We start from the raw sequence: 21,871 nt of genomic DNA, 5'->3' as shown, positions 1-21,871 counted from the left end.
CTGCCGTGCCCTCAGCGCTACAACAACGCTGCTGCCTAGCCTGACCTAACGTCTGTGCTGGGGCAGTCCTTGCGGTGTTTTTTCATTTTTCATTTCATTTTATTTTCGGGTGTAGTGCTCTGATTGCAGTTTGGGTCTTTTCTTGACGGGGCAGCAGACTGCCTTGCATTCCATTCCTTTGCAAAGCTTGTTGCTGTACTTTCTAGGCAGATCTGTAATGCGTGTGTGTTGAAGAAACACACTGGCTTGCAGGTGAAATGCCAGGAGTTGGAATGAGTCCAGATCCGTGAAAGATGCAAACCTTTAGAATTAACTAATTTAGTTTCTAAAAGGATTTGTGACCATGTAGGACTCTAGGTGATGACCAGGAGCATGTGAACCTGTATAGCAGTTGCAGAAAATCACGTGTACTTGCCTGATTTTTGTTCTGCAGACTGAACCATCCCAACGTGGTGGCTGCCCGTGATGTCCCTGAGGGGATGCAGAAGCTGGCACCAAATGACTTGCCACTGTTGGCCATGGAGTACTGCCAAGGTGGAGACCTCCGCAAGGTGAGGTCCCTGGGGAGGTAACCAAGGAATGGACCAGCTTCTAATCTTGTCCTAGGTTTTCTACTGAGGTTTTCCCTTAAAACCTTTGCTTTCACATCCTGATGCTTCCTAATTCTAGTCGTGGCATCAACAGGTGTTGGTGGCTTGGTCTTTGGTATTATGTTCATCTTTTGAAGACTTAAGTGCTTTGTGAAACTCTTTTTATTTTTTTGGATACGAGTAACACTGTGAGGAGTTTGCACATAAAGAATGAGGGCAGGTGCTAAGGGATGTGCAACAGTGTGTGAGCATGGCCAAAACCATTGTAGGGTAGGTGCATCTGTAGGCTGTACCCTTCCTGAAAGTGATTAACTCCTGTCTGTCATAGGAAGAAATAACACATGATAGTTCTAATTCTGAGGCTTTTCTGGCCTTTGCTATAATCTGCCCATAGCTAAAACACAGACCCTAGGCCTGAGATTGGAGTTGGCACTGGCAGGGCACAGGGGAAATGGCAAAGAGGGATGGAACAGACAGAAGGATGAGAATGGGATGACAGTGACTTCTTTCACCTGCTCCTTTATCCTCCCATGCAATTAAACCAAGGCTGGTTTAATTCCAAAGCTGTAATTGCTGCTACCGCAGGTCACAGTCCATAGAGTTTTGTGCTTCTGGAGAATGTAATTGCTGTTGCTGAAATTTCTTGCATCCCTGAGAATTTGTGGGACTGTGGGCCTCGCTCAGGAGAGAGGAGGGAAAGACTGCATTCTGTGTTGCTTACTTGCAGTACCTGAACCAGCTGGAGAATTGCTGCGGCTTGCGGGAAGAAGCTATTCTTATCTTGTTATCTGACATTGGTAAGTGGTAGCAGTACCTTCAGTTGTCTGGGCTATGGAAACCCTTTTAGTCCTGAATCCACTCTCCAAATATACAGCAGTGACCTTAGTGACTCCATTTTAGACTCACCTTTTATGATCTTGTACATCAAAAGTGTTGGGAGTCTGGGGAGGTCCTTGCCTGATGGAAGCTGGCCAGCGTTACTGCAGTTTAAATGAAGGATGTGAGGGAACACCCAGAGAGAGAGAACTCAGTTGTGTCCAGAGTTCTGTGATGCTAACTCTACACCTTACATTCAGTGTTTGATTGTACAAGGTTTGATGTGAAAGCCATGGTTATTACGAGGTAGAACTGAATCCTTACTGAGCTCCTGCTAGGCGCTGTTATTTATGCTCTTAAAATTGGCTTTTTCTGTGTCTCAGCTTCTGCTCTCAGATACCTTCATGAGAACAGGATCATCCACAGAGACTTGAAGCCAGAGAACATTGTGCTGCAGCAAGGAGAACAAAGGGTAAGCAGGAAGCAGTTGTCTCTGCCTGCACAGACAAGTCAGCTTACAAGGAACATGCTTCATGCAGTTACATGGGCCCTCTGCCCCAGGATAACACCTGTCTCAGGTCACTGTGTCAGAGGAATAGTATTCTGTGTACAGCTGGGATGAGACATTGTATTAGATATCTGTTAACACCTGAAATTTTGACTTTCAGCTGTTAAGGAGAGAGCCAGACTGTACTGATCTAAAATTGGAAGGGGCTAGACACATAACTGCTATGACACCTTCAAATTCATTGTGGTTTTAGGAATCTACAGTAGCCTCCTGTTTCTACTTCTGTCTCTTCACTGGCACCTTTCTGGTGTAGCTTTGAAGAGCTGAACCTTTTCTTTCTGCTGTATGATGTGCTTTTAACAGGACTCAGTCTAGCATTCTTATTCTCTGTTGTGTGTTTCAGTTAATACACAAAATCATTGACCTTGGTTATGCTAAGGAGCTGGATCAGGGTAGCCTGTGCACATCCTTTGTTGGGACTCTGCAGTACCTGGTAAGAAAGGAATTCAGCTAGAAGAGCAGCTGCTGCTTTCTAGTGGGGTGGAAGTAACTGTTATCAAGCTTTGGGCTGGGATTAAGTACTTGTGTGGTATGGGGTGTGTTTGTGGTGCTGAAGCTAGCAAAGGTGACTGCTTTTTTGCTGACACTGGGTTTTCTGCTAGTTGCTTCTGTTAGAAATAAGCAGGAGTGCCAGTAACCAGGAATGCTGCTCACTCACGTGTGAGAGGCAGTGTTCAGTAATGTTTCTAATCATTTGTACAAATGTTAATGGGATGTTAAGGGATAGAGGAAGCTCAGAGCTTTGTCTCATGTGTGTATAAACTGTTTTCAGGCTCCAGAGCTGCTGGAACAGCAGAAGTATACAGTGACAGTGGATTACTGGAGCTTTGGCACGCTTGCCTTTGAGTGCATTACAGGCTTCCGACCATTCCTCCCCAACTGGCAGCCAGTGCAATGGTGAGTGAGCCCTGGCTGGGTGATAAATGGGCATGATGTGACTTTCCTGTTTACAGGAAGTGTGGTGCCTTGATTCTGAGGATAATATCCCCTATGTTCCTTGCCCTTATGGGAACTGACCCCCTTCACAGGAGTTTGACCCACCTGAGCAAGTTCAGCATTCCTGAATGGGATAAGGGCTGGCTCCTGCAGGGCAGAAAACAGAAACCAAAGTGGCATCTGCATTATATCTACCAAGAGTAGCTTTAAGAGCCTAATAACCTGCAGGATGGGAAAGGCAGACAATTATTTCACCATTGTGCTTGCTTACATCAGGCATACAAAAGTGCGTCAGAAGAGTGAGCTGGATATTGTTGTTTCAGAGGATTTATCTGGAGAAGTCAAGTTTTCTAGCAGTCTGCCCTGCCCAAATAATCTGAACAGGTGAGTACTAGAAATTGCTGTGCTGAGATAAACTGATTCTTCTGCAAAAGGACCAAGATTATATTATATGCCTTATTGTGTTAATCTGTGAATAAATTGAGTGCATGACACAGGCAGTGCTATTGTCACTTTTCAGTCTTGGTTTCTGCCTTCTAAACACTGCATTTGTGATAGGGAGAAGTGGGGGGGGAGTTTTGTTAGTCCTCCCACACAGAACAGGCCATATGGTTACTGCAAATGCACTTTTACCTCTTCTGATCTCCTTCTGGTTTTTATTGCTCAGTGTTTTGTCTGAGAGGCTGGAGAAATGGCTGCAGCTCATGTTAATGTGGCACCCACGTCAGAGAGGTACAGATCCTACGTACGGACCCAACGGGTGCTTCAGAGCTTTGGATGACATTTTGAACTTGAAGGTAAGCAATAGGTCTGTATTACTCTGAAAAATTTTCCAGAGAGTAGTTGCCTGTAGTCTATGAGAGGAAAGGCTTGAATCATAGACTTAGGAGAAAGAGTGAGGCAGAAACTCATAGAACTGTCTTCTGACAGTTAGTGACAGGTGCTTTCCTCTTGCTTCTTTGAGGATAAATACTCCCTGAGCTTGTTGGGAGTAGTGAATAGCTTTTGTGCATTTTTAGTTCCATATTCTGGTAGAGGATTCTACAGCTGAAGGTATTTAGTTGCCATGTGGCCTCTCACTTGATGGAGGACAAGAACTTTGCCATAATGTTAGGAAGTAACTGCAGAGTGACTTCTTGAGTCTGCCAAGTGCTTTGAACAGTTTTTTGGGGGTCATTGTCTCAGTCCCTTGATCTCTGCTCTAACATGAGCAATGCATCTTCAGCCTTTCTCATGCCATGCTACTCTTCTTGTAGTTGCTTCATGTTTTGAACATGGTCACGGGAACTGTGCACACCTACCCTGTGACAGAGGAGGAGACTCTGCAGAGTGTGAAGGCCAGGATTCAGTCAGATACAGGAATTCCAGAACAAGACCAGGAACTACTGCAGGAAGCAGGACTTGCATTGTTTTCTCAGAAGCTGGTCACTAAACATACAGCTGATAGCAAGGTGAGTCTGGATACTCCCTTTCTTGCTTTGTAGTGAATCAGAAGACACTGCTCTCACTTTGGGATCACAGGACTTGGCATGCTTTTGCCATGGGAACCTCACAGATCTAACAGCCGTTGTAGCATTTGGTGTTCTGCATTCAGCTGAGGAGGACTGCTCTGTTTATGGTGTTACCAAGGCTTGCTTTTCCTGGAAAACCTAGTTGGGTCTTTTGTGTTCTGCAGGTGAATGATACTGCAGCTGCAGACACAGACCTTCTCTTCCTCTTTGATACCAAGAAAGTTTCCTATGAGGCTCAGGTGGCCTTGCGACCTCATCCAGAAAGTGTTGACTGCATCCGTAAGGACTTTCTCTGGCATGAATGTGAAGGGGGGGCCTGTGTTGAGAGTGGTGTCTGTGTTCTGGGTCATGTACAAAGAGTAGAGGCAGCTTTTGCATCAAGAAGCAGTAAAATGGACTGTCATTCATTCTGTTTATCAGAAAAAAGGAAGTGTTTGATTTTGATATACTGGGGGAACTGCACAGGGGTTATCCAGCTCTAGGCTTTGCAGGCAGTAACATGCCCCTCAAAGGAGCAATACTTTGGTCTGTTTTGTGATAACACAACTTTCCAGCTTCATGTTGATATGTACATTTCCCTTTTCCCCACGTCCTCTGTTTTCAGTCCAGGATCCAAAGAAGAATCTGCACTTTTTCCAGCTGCGGAAGGTGTGGGGTCAGATCTGGCACACGATCCGGATGCTGAAAGAGGACTGCAACCGCCTTCAGCAGGGGCAGCGAGCAGCCATGTACGCTGGCAGTGTCTAAAATGCTTATCTCTGTCTTTGCTTTGCTTATCTCTGTGCTCTGGTGAAAGGGAAGACGGAAATGGGACCCTGTTGGAATGGGGAAGCCCATGATTGGAGCTGTAAGCAATTAATGAAAATTTATTAGCTGAGAGTTAGCCCTTTGGCACAACTGCATTTGTCCTCACTGCTGTCTCAAGTGTCTGCTGTGGATGTAAGTGGAAGCCTGGTGGATTTTTATTTTTGGAGGCTAATGGGACCTTCTTGTCCCTGCAGGATGAATCTGTTGCGTTACAACAGTACCCTCTCGAAGATGAAGAACTCAATGGCCTCCCTTTCTCAGCAGCTGAAAGCAAAGCTGGACTTCTTTAAAACAAGCATCCAGATCGATCTGGAAAAGTATAAAGAGCAGATTGAATTTGGAATTAGTGAGTATAGCATCTGGCAAAAAGGTCTTTTCATGTCTCTTATCCTCCCAAAAACACCTACCCCTTTCTCTGTGGACCTGAGAAAGCCAATCACTCTTGTTTGATTCCTGTAGCTTCTGAGAAGCTGCTGTTTGCCTGGAAAGAGATGGAGCAAGCTGTGGAACTTTGTGGGCGGGTATGTTTCTAAATCTAACTGCTTATCATAAAGAAAAAGAGGCTTGTTTTTATTATCTCTCTCCTCCTACCCCTTTTTCCTCATCGTCCCTGCCTTAAATAGAAACTCCTTGTGTTTGGACTGATTCCAGATTTCACATTGCCTTGGTTTGCATGGCACCATTTTTGTCCATTACTAGTACTACATGAAGCTTATTCTGTTTTAAGGCTTAGGAGAAAAAGGGAGATCTTGGGGAAACCCCAGAAATGTCTTGGAAGTTGTTTTATCCAAGAGCACCGACCCAATTTCCTTGAATTGAAGTTACTCCTATTCTCATTTGTCTTTGGCCAAAGCTGCTGTTTGTGTCTTGCAAACAGCAAGAAATACGTGTTTAGAAATATGGATGAGAAAGAGACACTACCACTTACATTTTTTTAAGTGTGAGCCTGTTCTGCTGCTGATGCTCTACCCTGCTTTCAGGAGGATGATGTGGACCAGTTAGTGAAGAGGATGATGGCCCTGCAGACAGACATTGTGGACCTGCAGAGAAGCCCACTAGGTCGTAAACAAGGAGGAACACTGGAGGATTTGTGAGTTGAACTGCCTTGAGCTTCAGATGCAGGAGTGTTTCTAGCTAAGCTTACAGGACAATGCAAGGGCTGTTATTTCCACCCAAATTATGGGGAAGACTTTACACTAAAGATGGCTTTTGACTCATCTGTCATTGGTCTGAAGTGGCAGACAGGTATAGAAAAGGTTTGAGTTCTCAAAACTATTTGTTCTAGTTTTGGTTTTTTGGAAATCCTTTGTTTTTTCCTGCTTTTTCCTTCTAGAGAAGAACAAGCCAGAGAGCTGTACCGAAGACTGAGAGAGAAGCCAAGAGGTAAAAGACACTTTAGCTCAAGGTCAGCTTGCTTTGTGTGGGTGGTAACTTTGGAGATATAGTAATGATCATTGAGAAAACTATCTGCCTTCTGTGCCTGCCAGACACAAGCAGCACGTGGGCTCTCCTGGACTTGCCTTTTTTTCAAAGGGAGTCAGTTTCACACTAGGCCAGCCTTCCTTTCTTGGTGCTTTGTAAGCTGTTCTCAGAACTCCTCTGGAGCCACAACCATCTGCTGCTGCTTCTCTGTAGGAAGGATAAAAGACATGGCTGTTCCTTTGATACAGTCCCAAGTCTCCTTTTCAAGTTTTTTAAATTTTGAAGAAGGTGGCCAAAATTCAGTGTAATTCATCCCACTCAAACTTGCATATCCTCAACTTTGGATGCTTCAGTAGTGGAAACAAGCCACTAAGAATCTTCTCACTGTCCTATAAACCTAACTTTCTGTGTGATACTGGCTCTCATTCCAGATCAGAGGACAAGTGGTGACAGCCAGGAAATTGTACGACTGCTCCTACAGGCAATCCAGACCTTTGAAAAAAAAGTTCGAGTCATTTATGCTCAGCTCAGGTGAGCTTTGAAAATTTTATTCAGAGTTGAGAGAAGGCATTTTCTCTTCCAGAAGGTTTAAAACTCAATGCATACAGCTAATGAGATCTTGCAGTATTGCAGAAAATAAATAACTTCAGGAATGATCTACTGCAGTGACGCACATGTGATCTGATTAGTTTTTCCTTTTTTAATAGCAAAACAGTAGTTTGCAAACAGAAGGCATTGGAGTTGTTCCCCAGAGTGGAGAAAGTGATGACTCTGATGAGTGAAGATGAGGAAACAGTTGTTAGGCTTCAGGAGAAACGACAGAAAGAACTGTGGAACCTCCTGAAAATTGCTTGTGTAAGTGAAAGACAAACTCCACTTTAACCCAAGAATGTGGTTTGTAGCATATGTTACTGAAATAAGAGTAAATTGAGCATGTCCTATGGTTCTTTATTTTGAATTTGTATTTAAACCTATTCCAGCTTGTCTCATATTCCTGGCTGCTGAAAACTAGTGGAAATAATTGCAATTGAATATTCTGTGTTTTCTTCAGAGTAAAGTACGTGGTCCTGTTACTGGCAGTCCAGAGAGCATGAACACATCACGTCTTGGTAGCTCGGGTCAGCTGCTGCTGCAGGTCCCTTCTGGAACATACAATTTGTCAGACTCTGTAAGGAAAAGGTGAGGCCAAGTCTGGAGTTCTTCAGCTGCTAATGCCAGCACTGCAAAGCTGGGCTTCCTGCTTTATGAAATAACGGCACACAGGGTTTCTCATATTTTACACTTCGTGTTCAGCTTGTGTTGTCAGCAGCCTTGGTTTACTTTAGTAATTAACATCCTTGGGCTTGCAGATCTTCCTTACAAAAAATGGGGAATTGTGTATAGCTTCACTTCCCCCTGCGTCACTAATAGTGGCGGTTTTTTGATTTTCTTCCTTTAATCTGAGATGGTTGGGCTCACTTGGAAGTGCACTGCCAGCAAGAACTGTTGAAGCATTGGCATGTAAGGTGATAGCAGCTGAGCTGTATCATTGAGGAGACTGCAGTGGCCAAGCATGGGTGGTTCTGGCTTCCTCAAATGAACCGGGTCACCACTTGGAATGAGAGACCTTGGTTTGTTTATTTGCATTTTGCTCCAGCCTTAAGTTTACAGGTTTCTCAGCTTTTTCTCTAGCAACAGTGGTTCCACATAATAAGAACTCAATTCCATCCTGGAATACATTTGTAGTAACTCGGGGGCTGCCACCAACTTTTCAAGTTGCCGTATGAATTACAGACCTATGACCTGACTGATTTCAGTGTTCTGCAGTGTATCTGCCAGAAATACTTCTTGATGATAGAGGCAGCATCTCTTTAAACTGTCATAGAAATTAATAGTGTAATAATTGCCCCTTTCAGTGAGGAGCTACTGCTGGAATCTCGGAAACTTTGTAGCCAACTAGAAAATGTGATGCATGACACAATGAAGGATCAAGAGCAGAGCTTTTTGGTAATGTATTCATTCTTCTATAAATGGACAGGGCTTCAAAGTTCTGCTTCTGCAACTTTGCCACCACTAATATAGCTAATTGAAATCTGCAATTTACTCCTGGACAAGGGGAGAGCAGGAGCTGCAGAGATAGGAAGCACCTGTTCCCTCATTATCTGTTCACTGACTTGTTCTGCTTGCCAAGACTGGGAGCCACGTGCTGGGAACTTGTGCTGAACAGTAAAGGATGGGGCAAAGCACTTGGCTGTTGTATGAAAATACTGCAAAACTGCACACAAATTTAAGATCACTGGGTGGCAGTACAGTGGTGGGCAGGGATGCTTAATTTAATGATGCAGAATATTAAAAAGATTCTAAAATACTAGAGTGCAAGTAGGTTAAGTTTCCTTGATAGCAGTCATGTGGCTCATCATGAAATTATATTGACCAACTTGTTCATAGTAATTTTTTTTTAAAGTTTTTAACATGCTTCAACTTTATTGTAGAGAAAGCTCAACTGTAAGCTAATGTTGAACTTCATTTATTCTTTAGGCTCTAGACTGGAGCTGGCTGCAGCTTCAGGTGGAAGAAACAAACAGCCCAGGACAAACGGAGATGTAAAATCACTTTGGTTGCCTCTGAAGCCATGCTACTTTGGGAAGCCAACTGTGAAAAGCTGCTGCTCTGAGAAGGGAACATCAATTGCCTCCTTCTACTGTCACCAACTGCTTATGTGAGACACATGGCCTTAGCTTTTAGTACCCACTTCTCAGACACTTTTTCACACAGATACAGTAGGGAATGCCTGTTCTTAACTGCTTGGAAAATGTTCTTAATTGTGCCTTAAGACAGCAGATACTCTGTCCTGATAAATCTTCCCTTAGGCATCACCTGTGGCTGTTTTGCTGCAATTTAGGCTTTCTAATGAACAATGGACAGATACCCAGTCACTGGTAATGTCACCTTCCTAATGAACTGTGAACTTAATTTCTTAACTTTGCTGATTTGCACTTTTTTTTCTTTTAAGTGTAATGGTTGTACTTACCTAATACTTGTTTCCTGTATGGGAACGAAATTATCTAAAACATGTAAACTTTTGGTTCGCTCTTTTTGATGCGCTCAATAACATTTTAATGGAAAAAGCTGCTTTCACTGTGCGGGTCTCTAAAACGTGAGAGGTGTAAGAATGTTATCCTAGAAACCACAGGAGAAGGAAATCTTCAGTGTACAGGTATCTTGTAACAAAGCATTTGCAGATTATCTATTAATTATGCTAAAAGTTGCATGAAAAGGTAAAAAAAAAGACCAAAAAACCCAGCTGGATGGAAACTTGGTGAGAGTCAACACACACCAACCTTGTGTTCTGACCGTGACCAATTTATTTCATTCTGATGTAACCCCAAATTTCCACTACAGCACAGAGACCTCCTTTTATAAAAGGCTGTGAAGTATAGGACATGCAAAATGCAATACAATAGTGGGGGAGAGGTTGGATTTTCTTCTGGTTTTTTTGAAACAGATTTAAAATACAGGAAACTGAAATGTGGCACAAACATCACAACTTCCATGCATGCCTTCACGTGTCTTCCTTTGTTGTGCTGGCACACTCTGGACTTCAGCATTGAGTTAAAGTCATTCTTGGGAAGAGCAGGAAGTTCACACTTCTTCAAATTTCAGAGTAATATTAAGGCTGAAATGCATGGGGTACACTTTTCCTTCATCTTCCAGAGCACCACCAGTTGTTTTACTTCAAGCTGTGTTAAGCTTCCAGCTCAAATGCCAGCCCGAGTTTGTGACCTCCAGCAGCGAAATTCTTGCCATCAATCAAGCCTGAGAGTGTCAGCTTTACACCTACAAAAGCAAGTCATGAGAACCATCAAACACAGATAGATCCCTTTACTTCTGAGTCTGCATAAACACTTCTAGCTCCTTTGTTCATCTGTTCTGTTCTTAAGACAGCAGTGAATTAAACCACAGTGCAGTACTTAACACTATTTGCTCATTTGCAGTGAGAATTACCTACCAGGTCGGAGGGTGTGAGTGTAACCAATTCCAATGAGGCTGGCATTGTTCACTTTAGCCTACAAGGAAAAAAAAATCACAGTATTTATACACTGAATAGTTAAATATTCAAACAGAAGTGTCCCAGTGCCCTGAGAAGGGGCTTATCCATTAACACTCTTGAGCTACTTGCAGACCAACCTCTATTGGTTCCAATCTTTTCTCAGGAGTTTCCACCTTAAGCAAATGGTAGTCCTACACCAATTCTGCCTGCACAGAATGCCATGCTGTTCTTCACTGCCTCCTCTATTGTCTTTATATCCTTTAAAGAGCTACTCACTACAGTCCCTCAGAGCCTCTTCACATCACTCAGGAGTGATTTTTGTTCTAACGAGCAAGAAATACACAAATATGCAACCCCCTATTTGCATTGCTATGTTTTGAGCTCTTTACAATAGCATTTCTAATCTTTAATTTTGGTTCAATGGTCCTGGAACTAATTGTTGTTTTGAAACATAAATACTTGTTACTTCAGTTCTTAGTATTAAAACACTCACTTGTCAGCTGACTTTCAAGGGTTAACTTACTGTTCAGAAGCTGAACTTCCACCATTGTAACCATAATATGGTTTTACATTATGGAGTTCAGAATTAAAAGGATATTGTCCTTTCATTACCTTTTAAAATATATTTTGCAGCACACTATTCCAAGCATGCTAGTCAGACTATTTCACTATGGACAAAATTACATTTAGGACTTCTTTTCCCCAATAATTTCACATATGTGATGTGTGAGGTCCCAATTTAAATTTAAACCACAACAGAAGCCACAGTTTGCAATCTACCATACTTCCTCAGTAACTAGTTAAAGCAACTGCTTCATAACACGAATTTTCAGTGTTTAGGGGAGCTTGAAATACTCATTTGTGTAACAAAGTTCTTACCGCAACCGAGGACTTTTCATCCAGTTGGTACCTTCCAGCAATACCAAAGCGCGTGTTGTTACTGCCAGCAGTCCATGCAAGGTTGACTGATGTCTCAACCTTACTAGTCACCTTCTGATAAATAGACCCACCAAACTCAGTGCCATCATTCCTGTTTGTGATAAGATGCAAGTGTGTCAAGCCTTGCCTTGTTTAGTAACTCCTCAGATTAACCCTTCCCCACAATCATTTGATCATTATCTCAACTGAACCAAGAGATCCAACACTTCCCTGAGCCCAAGCTCACTACTGGCAGACTGATGCTCATATTTTTTTACACAAAACATATTTTGCTTTGCAGAATGGAACAGGATTTTCCAACAGCCAGAGTCCTGCAGTTTGAGATTCTGACCAAAAAAACCCAAACAACCCACCCAGACAAATGGCAGTGGTTACTGCCACTGTGCAGCAACACACAAAGGAGACTTCAGTCATGGGAATGAGGAGACTGAAAACCACGTTGTTGCATTACAGTTGTTTAAATGTTCCATCTTCAAAGCATCTCAGGCCACGTGAATGCCAAGACTAAATCTAGGCAGGGATGACAGCTGGAAACAAACACAATGCTACACCTGCCTTTCTCCTTCGCCTTGGCCATTTCTGAGGGAGAAACTTTCTCTCTGATTGAGAGGGGGACAAGGTACAGTAGTTTAACTGCAGGCTGTTTTGTCTTGTGCCATTACAGAAGTTAAAGCTCACAGCTTTTAATTACAAATTACCATAAAGGGCCATGACCATCTTAGATATACAAACCCCAAAATTACTCTGAAACAAGGTGTCAAGAGAGCCAAGAGATGGGAAGTTGTCCCTATTTTAGTTGTACTGGAAATGAAAACACTGAATATAAATTAATTGGAAACAAATCAGCATCCCCTTCCCTTCACCCACCTCTGACCTAAGGCCATTACTGCTAACCATTCCTACAGTTTGGCTCCTCTGATGTTTTTCTAGGCTCAGGTAATACTTACACATTAGTGTGCAGCTGAAAGTCTTCTGCCTTATATCCCAAGGCAAAGTTACGCTGTGTGATCTTGTACTTGGCTGTATCAAAAGCTGTCTGGTAGCCAGCAAGCCACCCTTCATAGCCCACCACTGCCCAGCCATAAACAGTTGGTCCAGAGAGATCAATGTCTACGCTGCAGCCTACATGGACATAATCTCTTTTGTAGGTGGTCTTCAACTTCCCACTCTTCTTCCTGCAGAAACATGCAGTTTTATCCACAGGATAAAATGTAGTTTTATTTTAATATGTATGTCCCTTAAGGCCAATTCATGAAAGTGCTGTATTCCCTACTCCAAACTTGACTGCTGCTGAAGAGGGCACAGGATAAGGATCATGGTGCTGTGTATATTCACCTGGTGCCACTTTTCCCCCTACCACCCCAAACTCCATACAATCCTCAAGAAGCAAAAGAGACAAAATTCTTTCTCCTTAATACTTTAAAACCCATCTGGTTTCAATTTTTTTTTCTCTGTGAGTGTAATGCATTATGGCATCATCAGTTTATTTCAGGAGCATCCTGAAATAAACTGAACCTGCAGCAAGAGCTGTCTTTGAATGAATTTTTGTCTGTTTGGTTATCTCCGCTGTTCCTTCCTTGTGCATTGCTTGCTTTCCTTTCTTCACTGCTCCTCTACCAAAACCAGCTTTCTTCATCCTCCAGCCATCATCCCCTTAATCTGCATTTTTCTGGCCCTCTTGTGACACCTCTTCCTCTCTCCATTGTGTGTCTGTTGATTTTGCTATCAATTCAAACACAACTACAACAAAACTTTAGCACCTCTAATTTTTTGTCCCCCCAACCTCCTTTCTCTTCCACTCAAGACACAGCAGAGCACTTGTGCTGCCAGTCACTCACACCTAGGCCTGGGGTCTCAATTTTGACTTAGCTTCTAATTCCTCATATCCAAGCAGCATTTCAAGCTCAAGTCTTCTGACAGGCTCTCCCCATCAATAAATTAGTACCAATCCTTATTTGCAAAGCAGTCTCAATCTTTGTGCATTATTCAGACAGAAACACCCCTCCTTTGCTCTGCTACTTACCAAATTTAAGTACATGTTGAGAAAGACAAGAAAGAAAGAATTGAGAAAGACAACTAAGTGCTATTCCACTGCCCATTCTACCTCCTCATTCAACTGTGCACAGACATCATCTGGCCAAAAGCATCAGCACAAAAAAAGATATAAAATTGGCTTACTGATTTGACAGCCTGAGGACTGTCAAGAACATGAAGATCTAGTTGTTTAAGGGGAGAGTTAGAGATGAGTACCTACTGCAAAATGATAAATTTGCCACTGACCAAATGCCTGAAGGATTCTTTCAAGCAGAACTTGTCCTGAGTTAAGTATTACCCACTGCCTGCAGAAGATTCTACAGTGATTGCAGAATCTTCTTCAATAAATGCTGAGCTTTACACAACGAGCAAAGTATTTTTACAAGTTATGGGAAATTCTAGCAGTCTGCAGATAAAGGTAATAGAAAATGTTTACCCTGTGTTTGGTACAAATGTAGTGTCAAGAGCCACCTTCAACCCGTCAACCATCTGCAAAGAAAAATACACATCTGCTCAAAAATCAGCTGAAACATCATTTCTTATATTCCACTACTAGAACTCTACTTCCTGTCTAAAGAGAAAACAAAATAGAACTACAATGTCTCCCTCATGATTTCCAATGAAATCTGAAGATGCTGCATGATGAAGGATTAAAACAGGATCTTTTCTTCCCACAAGGAAGCCCTTGAACAGCACAGACTTTATAAAACCTTCCTGGTTTTACATATAGGAAGTTGACACATCTAGTGCTGACAACAAGAAAATTATTCACAGAATAATGACAGAAAGAAAACTACTCAAGTCATGTTTCCTTATTCTTTATAGTTCAAACAGTCCACACAGTAGCTCAAAAATCTCTCTCATAATCTACAGATACTGTGTTAAGACCAAAGCACATACCCATCTCATTTTCTTATTAGCTAGACAGCACTTTCCATTTTAAAGCACAAAGGTGAAAGTACAAACGTGAATGGCCCTACATGGCAGATGGCACTACAGAATCTTTACTGTCTTTGGCATCATTACCTTATACTTGAGGCATTAAGTGAAAAGCATAAACCTGTTAATGTCAAAAAGAACTGTGTTTTGAGAATGCTGCATGCTAGCAACCCTTTGTGGAAGCACTGCCAAGCTGCAAACACTCATCTTGCTCTTCAACCTTACAAAATATATTCAATCTCAAACGCAGCCAAATTTGAGTTCTTATACATTAAAGCATTTAAAATGAGGAGATCTGTCTTTAGTTTCCCTGCCTGGCTGCAGCAGTGACAGTTCTAGATAGTTAGGTTCATTCAACAAATGTTGTTCATTCCACACACCTGTAACTGCAGTAACTGTACCCCAAAATCATTTTCTAGCACCCCCCCACTCCCAGCCTGTGTGTTCTGCAAATACATGTAATTTCCTTTAATACTCCAGATACTTTTGTGCAATTTTCATTCTCCATTTGTGCATTTTCTTCTCATTTCTGGAGAATGAAATGAGACGAACAGAATATTTCCGTTCATCTCAATACCGTCTCATACCAGTTGCAGAAACATTTCCAAAGTATCTACTCAGTCTTACTTTATTCTCGACACAAATTTCTGTTCCCAATGTGTTATCTGTGTTCCACTTCTGAGTGAATGTAAGTCCATGGCATTTGTCCTTATATTTGGTCTCTAGACTGCCCGAAGCCTTGCCCGTGTCCGTGTTGGAAGAACCGACTGCATTGAATTCCTGTCGAGAGCACAACATCACAGAATCACAAAACAGTCTCAGTTGGAAGGGAGCAGAAGAATCATTGAGTCCAATTTTTATGAGAATGGCACACACAGAGATCAAACCCACAACCTTGGCATCATTAGCACCATGCACCAACTAAGCTAATCACAGGGTCATGAGTTTTAGCAGTCTTTAGATTTAATTACATTCAGTTTTCCCACTTGTCAAGTGCCAGCACTCACACCCTTAGGCCTTTTGACAGAACCCTCAAAATCATCATCCTCCTCTTCCCTATCCCCTACCTAAAATAATTTCTTTTGTGTCACAAAATTTTGTGCATCCCTGTTCTGAATATTTCTTTTATTGAGGTGTACTGATAGAGCCTTGGAACTTGCCTAGCATGGCAGAAGAATGTTACACAAAGACCTGACACCTTCATTCACTTCTCATCGTGGGAGTTTGATTACTTGCTACCCCCCATCTTAACTTTACCACACTTTTCCCCAAGCTTATGCATCAAAAAGTCCTTTTTCTGGCTTCCACTGCCAAAGTGGCAGTTATTTCAACACTTCACAATGTGCTCTGTGCCTTCACGTGACTCTATACCCGGATACAAAAAGATACTTGCTTGGGATACAAAGCTGTGTATATTCCTGGATTTTTCTTCATAATCTCCTATAATTTCCTTTATCATTTTACTAGTACTGTCCCAGTTGTGGATGAAAAAGGACCTGTTGCAGTCCTGGAAATCTGCTCCCCCTTAGGAAAAGCAATGCTACATTCCAGTTAGGTGAACAGGAAAAAAAGTCTTTTCTCACATTTCTCTGAACATCTTGTGTGTTTCTGCACTGTAATAATTTCCCCTGCCTGTGTTTCAGCAGTGAAAATGTTTTCTGGAGAACTGATGCTTTTCATACCAACTGCTGCACCCTAACATTGTGGTTCTCCCTACCATTTATGCTACTGTCATTTACACTCTTCATATACTGTGGTGATGACTTAGGTACCTTTTCCCACAACTTCCCTTCCATTCCCTCAGTCAGTAACTCTGCTTCAGAAGCTAAGTCACCCTTCATAAGGCACCTTCAAACTGCAGACCTTTTCTCCTTCACAGTATCAGAAACCTGACCTGAGCACCTTGATCTGTCAGGCTGCTCCTTCACTCAGCACTGTAATGGAACCCAGCACCTGGAATTTTGTGTAACATGTATTTTGTAATGTGCTATTCGGTCGATTCTTCACACACCAGAGCTTCCTGTTATTTAGTGGACTTGAAATCTCAATATTACATCTCTCCTGGAACAGCTCAAGAGAGATTCTACTCAGTGTTCCGTGCACAGCTGAGTTCTAAGCAGTGAATGGGCACATTGCCACAGTAGTAAGCTCAAGGTACATGAGTTAGGTTTTAAGAAGTGTCTGAGAACTTCTCTCATTTGTTATCTCTCCAATATTTCCCTTGAAGGAAGATAAACAATCTGTCACTACATTTACAAGTTTTGTCTCTCTTGAAGTTTAAGTATTGAAAGATTTAAGAGATGGCAGGATCCATTTCCAACATAGCCAAGCTTTGGAACCCTGACTTTGCTCATTCCAGGACTGTACTCCTGGATGTATATTTCTTTGACAATTCTGGATTTTGCAGAGCATACAAGGATACAAAGACTGTCTTTAAATGGTTGTGAAGTGCTAGGGAGACAGGTCACATTCCTTACCCACAGTCTGGGGCACTGAGGGATGCTGCTGGGGCAGGAGGAGACACTTACTGAAAATAATGCACTACTGCAACAGCACAGCAGTTATTATAACACATCTAGCCAGCTACCAAAACATGTGACAGAAGTCAGGATGTGTTAAGACCACTTTAAGACATAATTTCTATACAGTGTTCTAATGTCACTTCCACAAATTCAGTGTAAAGACATCTCAAACCTGCATCGGAATTCAGAAGTAACTGTCTTCTAATCTTACAGCAGGAAACTGATTAAAAAAGCTTGGTTTCTTTCTCAGATCAAGTAAAGGACAGATAATAAACATTAGTCTCAAAGCCAAAGGAAATAAAAACCCCTGCATTGTCAAAAAAAGCCAAAGCATTCTGTCAGGTGTCAAGAACTCAAATCTGCTTCTGGAAGCAGACGCCACAGAGACAGAAGTCTGCTGCCATCAGTCTTTATCTGTGTAAACTAGAACACCTCACCAAACCATAATTTCTTGAAGTTTTTGTAGCTGAAAAATCCAATTCATTCTGGCTCCATGTCACATAGCAGTCTGCAGCAGCAGTTAAGCACAGCTCTCATTGTCCTTCTAGTTCATGGTGCCTGGCATCTACAGGAAGGCCATGCACTTAGCAGGCAAAACCACTTGCAATCTATGAAACAGTTATAATCAACAGACACTGTCACTGTGGTTTTCTAAGTCCACAGGAAAACCACCCAAACGTTTGTGTTGTAACAATGTGAGGTACTGTGAGTATCCATGTATGAATTAGATCTCGTGCTTTGTTCCTAACTTCATCTCCATCCCCAAAACTCTGTTATTGTTGCATCAGAATCACTAACAAGCTCAAAACTGGGAGCAACAGACAACTGTACCAATACCATGTCTAGCTTGTTTTCCCTCTTGCTGTTTTTACAGCGTTCTTGTTGTGGAGTGTTGGACAAAGATTGCAAATGGCTTTACATGCATGGATCATACAGCAGATCTAGGGCTATGGACACAATCAAACTGTACAACATAAATAACAACACAACTAAAAACAATTCACCAGTTTAAAAATGACTCAGTATGCAGCACAAAAAGCCTTGTCAGATAAAGCAATAAAGAGCCAACATGTCAAAACAGTCACCATTCTTACCAACTGGATAAACATCCAAAGAAAATTGCATGGAAAAGAAAAAGCCCATTTTAGAACTTAATACAGTTGTTCATGTTCCATCACAATCAGAAGGCAGCATAATTAACTATTAGCATATTGTCTGAGAATCAAAACTTCCAGCCAGGAAAACTGCCTATCAAGAGATGTCAGTAAGCAGCAGCAATAGTATGGAGATCACATAATTCCATGTGCCCACACGTTCCTGGTGCACAATGCAAGTAATCATCAAAAGCTCAACTGAGACACAATACAGTCATACAGAAGTAAGGACTTACACCATTTGCACGATGAGGATGCAAGAGAAGGAGGGAGCTCAGGCAAATATGGTTACAAAGTGGGCTGAGAAACAACTTGTCTTACCAATCAGAACAGCACTGAGCTGTAGGTAACACATGCAGAACTCTGAGGCAGTGTAAGAAAAATATTATCTAGTAGATAATGTATGCCTGTGGTTAAAGATCAAAATTCTGACACCCATTCCTAGTTTTGCCAGCTCTCCTGTGGAACTGTGAGGAAGCTCCACTTGTCCATCATTAAAATGGGGATCACAGGATATTCTTGTTACTCAGATTCTACATAGAGGATACTGCAGGACTGTTGTCAGTTTTAATTAAGTCTTGAATTTTAAGCACAGTGGAAATGAGTGAAAACACAGTTAAGTTAAACTCCAGTGCTTACTTGTCCCTTGACCTTTTGCATAAAAGTCCCTCTGGACTGAAATTCCAATGAAAACTAGTGACTGCAGGGAAACTCAGTTGCATTCATCAGTAGAAATGACAGCTATGTAAGGAAGAAACTCATGTTTGGGATGTGTCAATGGAACAGGCAGGAAAGTAACAACAAGGTGTATGAAAATTCTTGCATGCCACAGGGAAAAAAGTGCTGCTACATCAGCTTCATACTATTGCAGAAATATCTCAGTCAGCTGTGAGTTTTAAAATGAGAAATGAAAGAGAGAAGCAACACCTGCTAGCAAGTTCTAATACTTGTTACCAGCTCAGGAATTTGTCCTTCCATTGCTATGCTGGTGATGTTTCAAGTCCCCAATACTTACCACCCCACTGGAAGACTTGGTCTTCAACTCTAACTTGACCATTCCAAATCCTGAAAATAAAATAGCACACAGCACCTGTTTCATTGAAAGACACAAACAAGGCTTATTTCCAACACACCCAAAGGATGCCACAGGGTACACTGACCTGAAACAGTTTTTATGTTTAAACAGTTGTTCAACATATTGAGGGTTACGAGGATTATGAGAAGGATGATTGAAGGAATTCTGACAACTCAAAGTAAGTTGTCTCATAATTTATAATCATAACAGACACCAAACATCAAGTATCTCCACTTTCTGTAGCTACCTGCAGTCTGGGACCCATCAATACAGTTAACCATCTCTTCTGATTTACTTAGTTTACACTTTATTTCTGATTTCAGGGCAGGAAATTTTTCTTCTCCTCTACTTCAAAAAAATGCTTCAACTTATTTCAATCAGTGCCATCTACAGCAGTACTACTGCTTTCTTCCTTTTCTGTCTGCTCTGAATCTAGGGAAATATCTGGCCCTTGCACTAAGGAGAAAAGCTTGAAGTAACTGATTCTAAAGCAGAGAACTTGAGTTAATTTTCAGCAAAGCCTGAACTCCAGGGTGGGAGAGACCAGACCACAGTGCATTTTAGGGATTTTGGGATAAAAATGAAATCTTTATTGCACACAAACTCAGATTTTAAAAAATCAACACTTTCTAGTACTGTTTCCAGAAAAGGAGCAAATGCAAATACTGTGAAAATACCTGCACTCCAGCTTTAACAACAGGCTATTCTGATTAACATAAAGATCATTCTTCCTCAGGAACCTGTTACTGCCACAGCAATCTGTATCAGTATCCCTGACTTAATGACTCTAAATAGAAAAATCAGAAGGTAAAAAAAGGAGGCAGCATTTTTCAGAGACTGTTCTGGAGTGCATACTAAGGTCAAACTTGTAATCTTCCCCTCAAACTCCCTGTCACTGCAGTACTATCATAACTCATGTGCAAAATTCAGAATCAAAAGGGGCTAGATGCTCCAGGGCTCTGCTGGGAGGGTTTTAGGGAATCTCTGAGGTACCTGTGTTCTTCAAGATGCCTAAGGAAAAAATATGAATGGTGATCAAACCATCCTCATCCTACTCACCATATCCCTTGTTGAAAACATCCCTGGCAGACTTTCCCAAGTCACAGTATGACGGTGGGCAAGCCATTGGATCTGAAACACACGGGAAGCTCTAAGAATCTTGGCATAAAATCCAAAGCATTAACAAGCATCTATGATTAGCAGTCTCTGAGAACGTCACCAATACACAACTGTCAGATCTTTGGAGGATGTTCATCAAAGTCATCCTTGCATCGTTGCTGCTTTGTCCAAAACAAGCTTCAATTCAAAGAATTTCTAAAAGCCAATCTATTATTTATAATCACTGAACTCCACCTGTTACATTCCACTACATATGCTGGCCTCAGTCTTACATTGCAAAAAGAACTCACGGGAGCTTTATCGCTGTTCTGATAATGAGGAAACGTTGATTTTGTGATGGGACCTCTCTGCAAGGGACCTCGAGTGGCAAAGGACATCAACGCTCAACAATTCCAAAGGAAAACAGGTGTCACTTCCATCTGCACTCGTGACTCCACAGAAAGCTTCTTCAGAGATGTGAAAAATATGAAAGAGATCTCTGTATACTGTCCAGTAGCCATCGGTGAGTATTTCTGCACTGTGCACACAGGGCAGCAAAAACTAAATTTGCTAATAGGGGTACATTTCCTAATGTTGTTACAACTACATGGGAGAACACAGCTCAAAAGGATGGGCATGTAATATTGCATGATGATATGCAGATGATACATTTTATTAGTTACCAAAATTTAGGGATTTTGCATCAGAAAACCCACAGTAAAGAAGTAGGCAAACCCCAGTGGAAAATTAAGTCTTCCTCTTCTAAAATAAGTTTGCATAAATGTAAAGGAGCACCTGCTCCAGTAGAGAAAAGATATAAAAGATGCTCCTTTCATTTGATTTTAAGGACAACTCTTTGTCATCCAAAAACGTGACATTTAGGATTTCTGATGTTGGGTGTTGCAGAGAAAAATACGAACAAATGCATCAGCAGTAGGAATGGCAATCTCTTGTGTTTAGACCCCATTTTAATAAGGCTACTGAGACATCTGGAAAATTGTAAGCCTGTTCACTCTCTTTACAATATGCAGCTATATCTTCTGTGTTCTGTGTGTTTGAATGTGTACGTTAAATTTGATGCAAACATTTAAACAGTATTAAAAAAGAGATTCTCGAGGTTAGCCCATACTGAAACACATGAATTCTTTGCTAACAACAAGCAGCTCTACTTGCACAGCAGACCTGTCTAGAAGAACTGAGCTCGGTTTCACAACTCTTAACATTAAATTTGAATGGCAACAGGTGACGGAACACAGTGTGAAGCGGGAAAAGAAACGCAAGAATACCCGCATCGCTCTGTGGAATTAAGTGTAAAAAACCAAAACCGGCCAAAAAAAAACCCAAACAAAGCAATGAATCCTTGCACAAGCAATGACAACCACCGTGAGGGCGGTTTCCCGTTTCCTGAGGGATGCGGCGGGGCCGTGCCC

General features: G+C 41.8%; 2 protein-coding genes across 3 annotated transcripts in view; one reads left to right on the top strand and one right to left on the bottom strand.

The window, feature by feature from the left end:
- IKBKB (inhibitor of nuclear factor kappa B kinase subunit beta) overlaps positions 1-9,877 on the top strand; it is an 11,711-nt gene extending 1,834 nt beyond the window's left edge. The window contains exons 3-21 of the mRNA XM_014310447.2: positions 434-551; positions 1,318-1,387; positions 1,790-1,878; positions 2,318-2,407; positions 2,747-2,871; positions 3,187-3,294; positions 3,578-3,707; positions 4,167-4,361; positions 4,586-4,700; positions 5,026-5,149; positions 5,423-5,574; positions 5,688-5,749; positions 6,209-6,318; positions 6,562-6,611; positions 7,082-7,181; positions 7,358-7,505; positions 7,702-7,829; positions 8,546-8,636; positions 9,168-9,877. Coding sequence (XP_014165922.1) covers positions 434-551; positions 1,318-1,387; positions 1,790-1,878; positions 2,318-2,407; positions 2,747-2,871; positions 3,187-3,294; positions 3,578-3,707; positions 4,167-4,361; positions 4,586-4,700; positions 5,026-5,149; positions 5,423-5,574; positions 5,688-5,749; positions 6,209-6,318; positions 6,562-6,611; positions 7,082-7,181; positions 7,358-7,505; positions 7,702-7,829; positions 8,546-8,636; positions 9,168-9,236 — 2,074 coding nt within the window. The 3' untranslated portion in view covers positions 9,237-9,877. The remainder of the gene's footprint in view (positions 1-433; positions 552-1,317; positions 1,388-1,789; positions 1,879-2,317; positions 2,408-2,746; positions 2,872-3,186; positions 3,295-3,577; positions 3,708-4,166; positions 4,362-4,585; positions 4,701-5,025; positions 5,150-5,422; positions 5,575-5,687; positions 5,750-6,208; positions 6,319-6,561; positions 6,612-7,081; positions 7,182-7,357; positions 7,506-7,701; positions 7,830-8,545; positions 8,637-9,167) is intronic.
- Positions 9,878-9,971: 94 nt separating this feature from the next.
- On the bottom strand, positions 9,972-20,495 carry VDAC3 (voltage dependent anion channel 3). 2 transcript variants are annotated; one of them, XM_005429232.2, is made up of 9 exons: positions 20,403-20,489; positions 19,284-19,333; positions 18,209-18,211; positions 15,220-15,372; positions 14,090-14,142; positions 12,567-12,794; positions 11,560-11,710; positions 10,639-10,696; positions 9,972-10,466 (listed from the first exon to the last, which is right to left on the bottom strand). In XM_005429232.2, the coding sequence occupies exons 1-9, from the start codon at positions 20,467-20,469 to the stop codon at positions 10,375-10,377; spliced, it is 855 nt and encodes a 284-aa protein (XP_005429289.1). In that variant the 5' UTR covers positions 20,470-20,489; the 3' UTR covers positions 9,972-10,374. The 2 variants fall into 2 exon arrangements, with proteins under 2 accessions (XP_005429289.1, XP_005429290.1); XM_005429233.2 differs by lacking the exon at positions 18,209-18,211 and having other exon boundaries at positions 9,975-10,466; positions 20,403-20,495.
- Between the last annotated feature and the right edge of the window lie 1,376 nt (positions 20,496-21,871).

This window comes from Geospiza fortis, unplaced genomic scaffold (assembly GCF_000277835.1).
Source record: "Geospiza fortis unplaced genomic scaffold, GeoFor_1.0 scaffold417, whole genome shotgun sequence".
Taxonomy (NCBI): Eukaryota; Metazoa; Chordata; class Aves; order Passeriformes; family Thraupidae; genus Geospiza; species Geospiza fortis.
Note: the sequence above shows the minus strand (reverse complement) of the source record. Positions and strands in the feature narration are given on the sequence as shown.

What these genes read in the sequence shown, in the direction of transcription:
- VDAC3 (XM_005429232.2), bottom strand. Translation starts at nt 20,469, where the DNA reads ATGGCTTGCCCACCGTCATACTGTGACTTGGGAAAGTCTGCCAGGGAT. An exon ending in TGTTTTCAACAAGGGATATG is followed by an intron (nt 19,334 to 20,402) that starts GTGAGTAGGATG and finishes TTTTATTTTCAG; the next exon opens with GATTTGGAATGGTCAAGTTA. An exon ending in AAATTTGTGTCGAGAATAAA is followed by an intron (nt 14,143 to 15,219) that starts GTAAGACTGAGT and finishes TTTTCTTTGCAG; the next exon opens with ATGGTTGACGGGTTGAAGGT.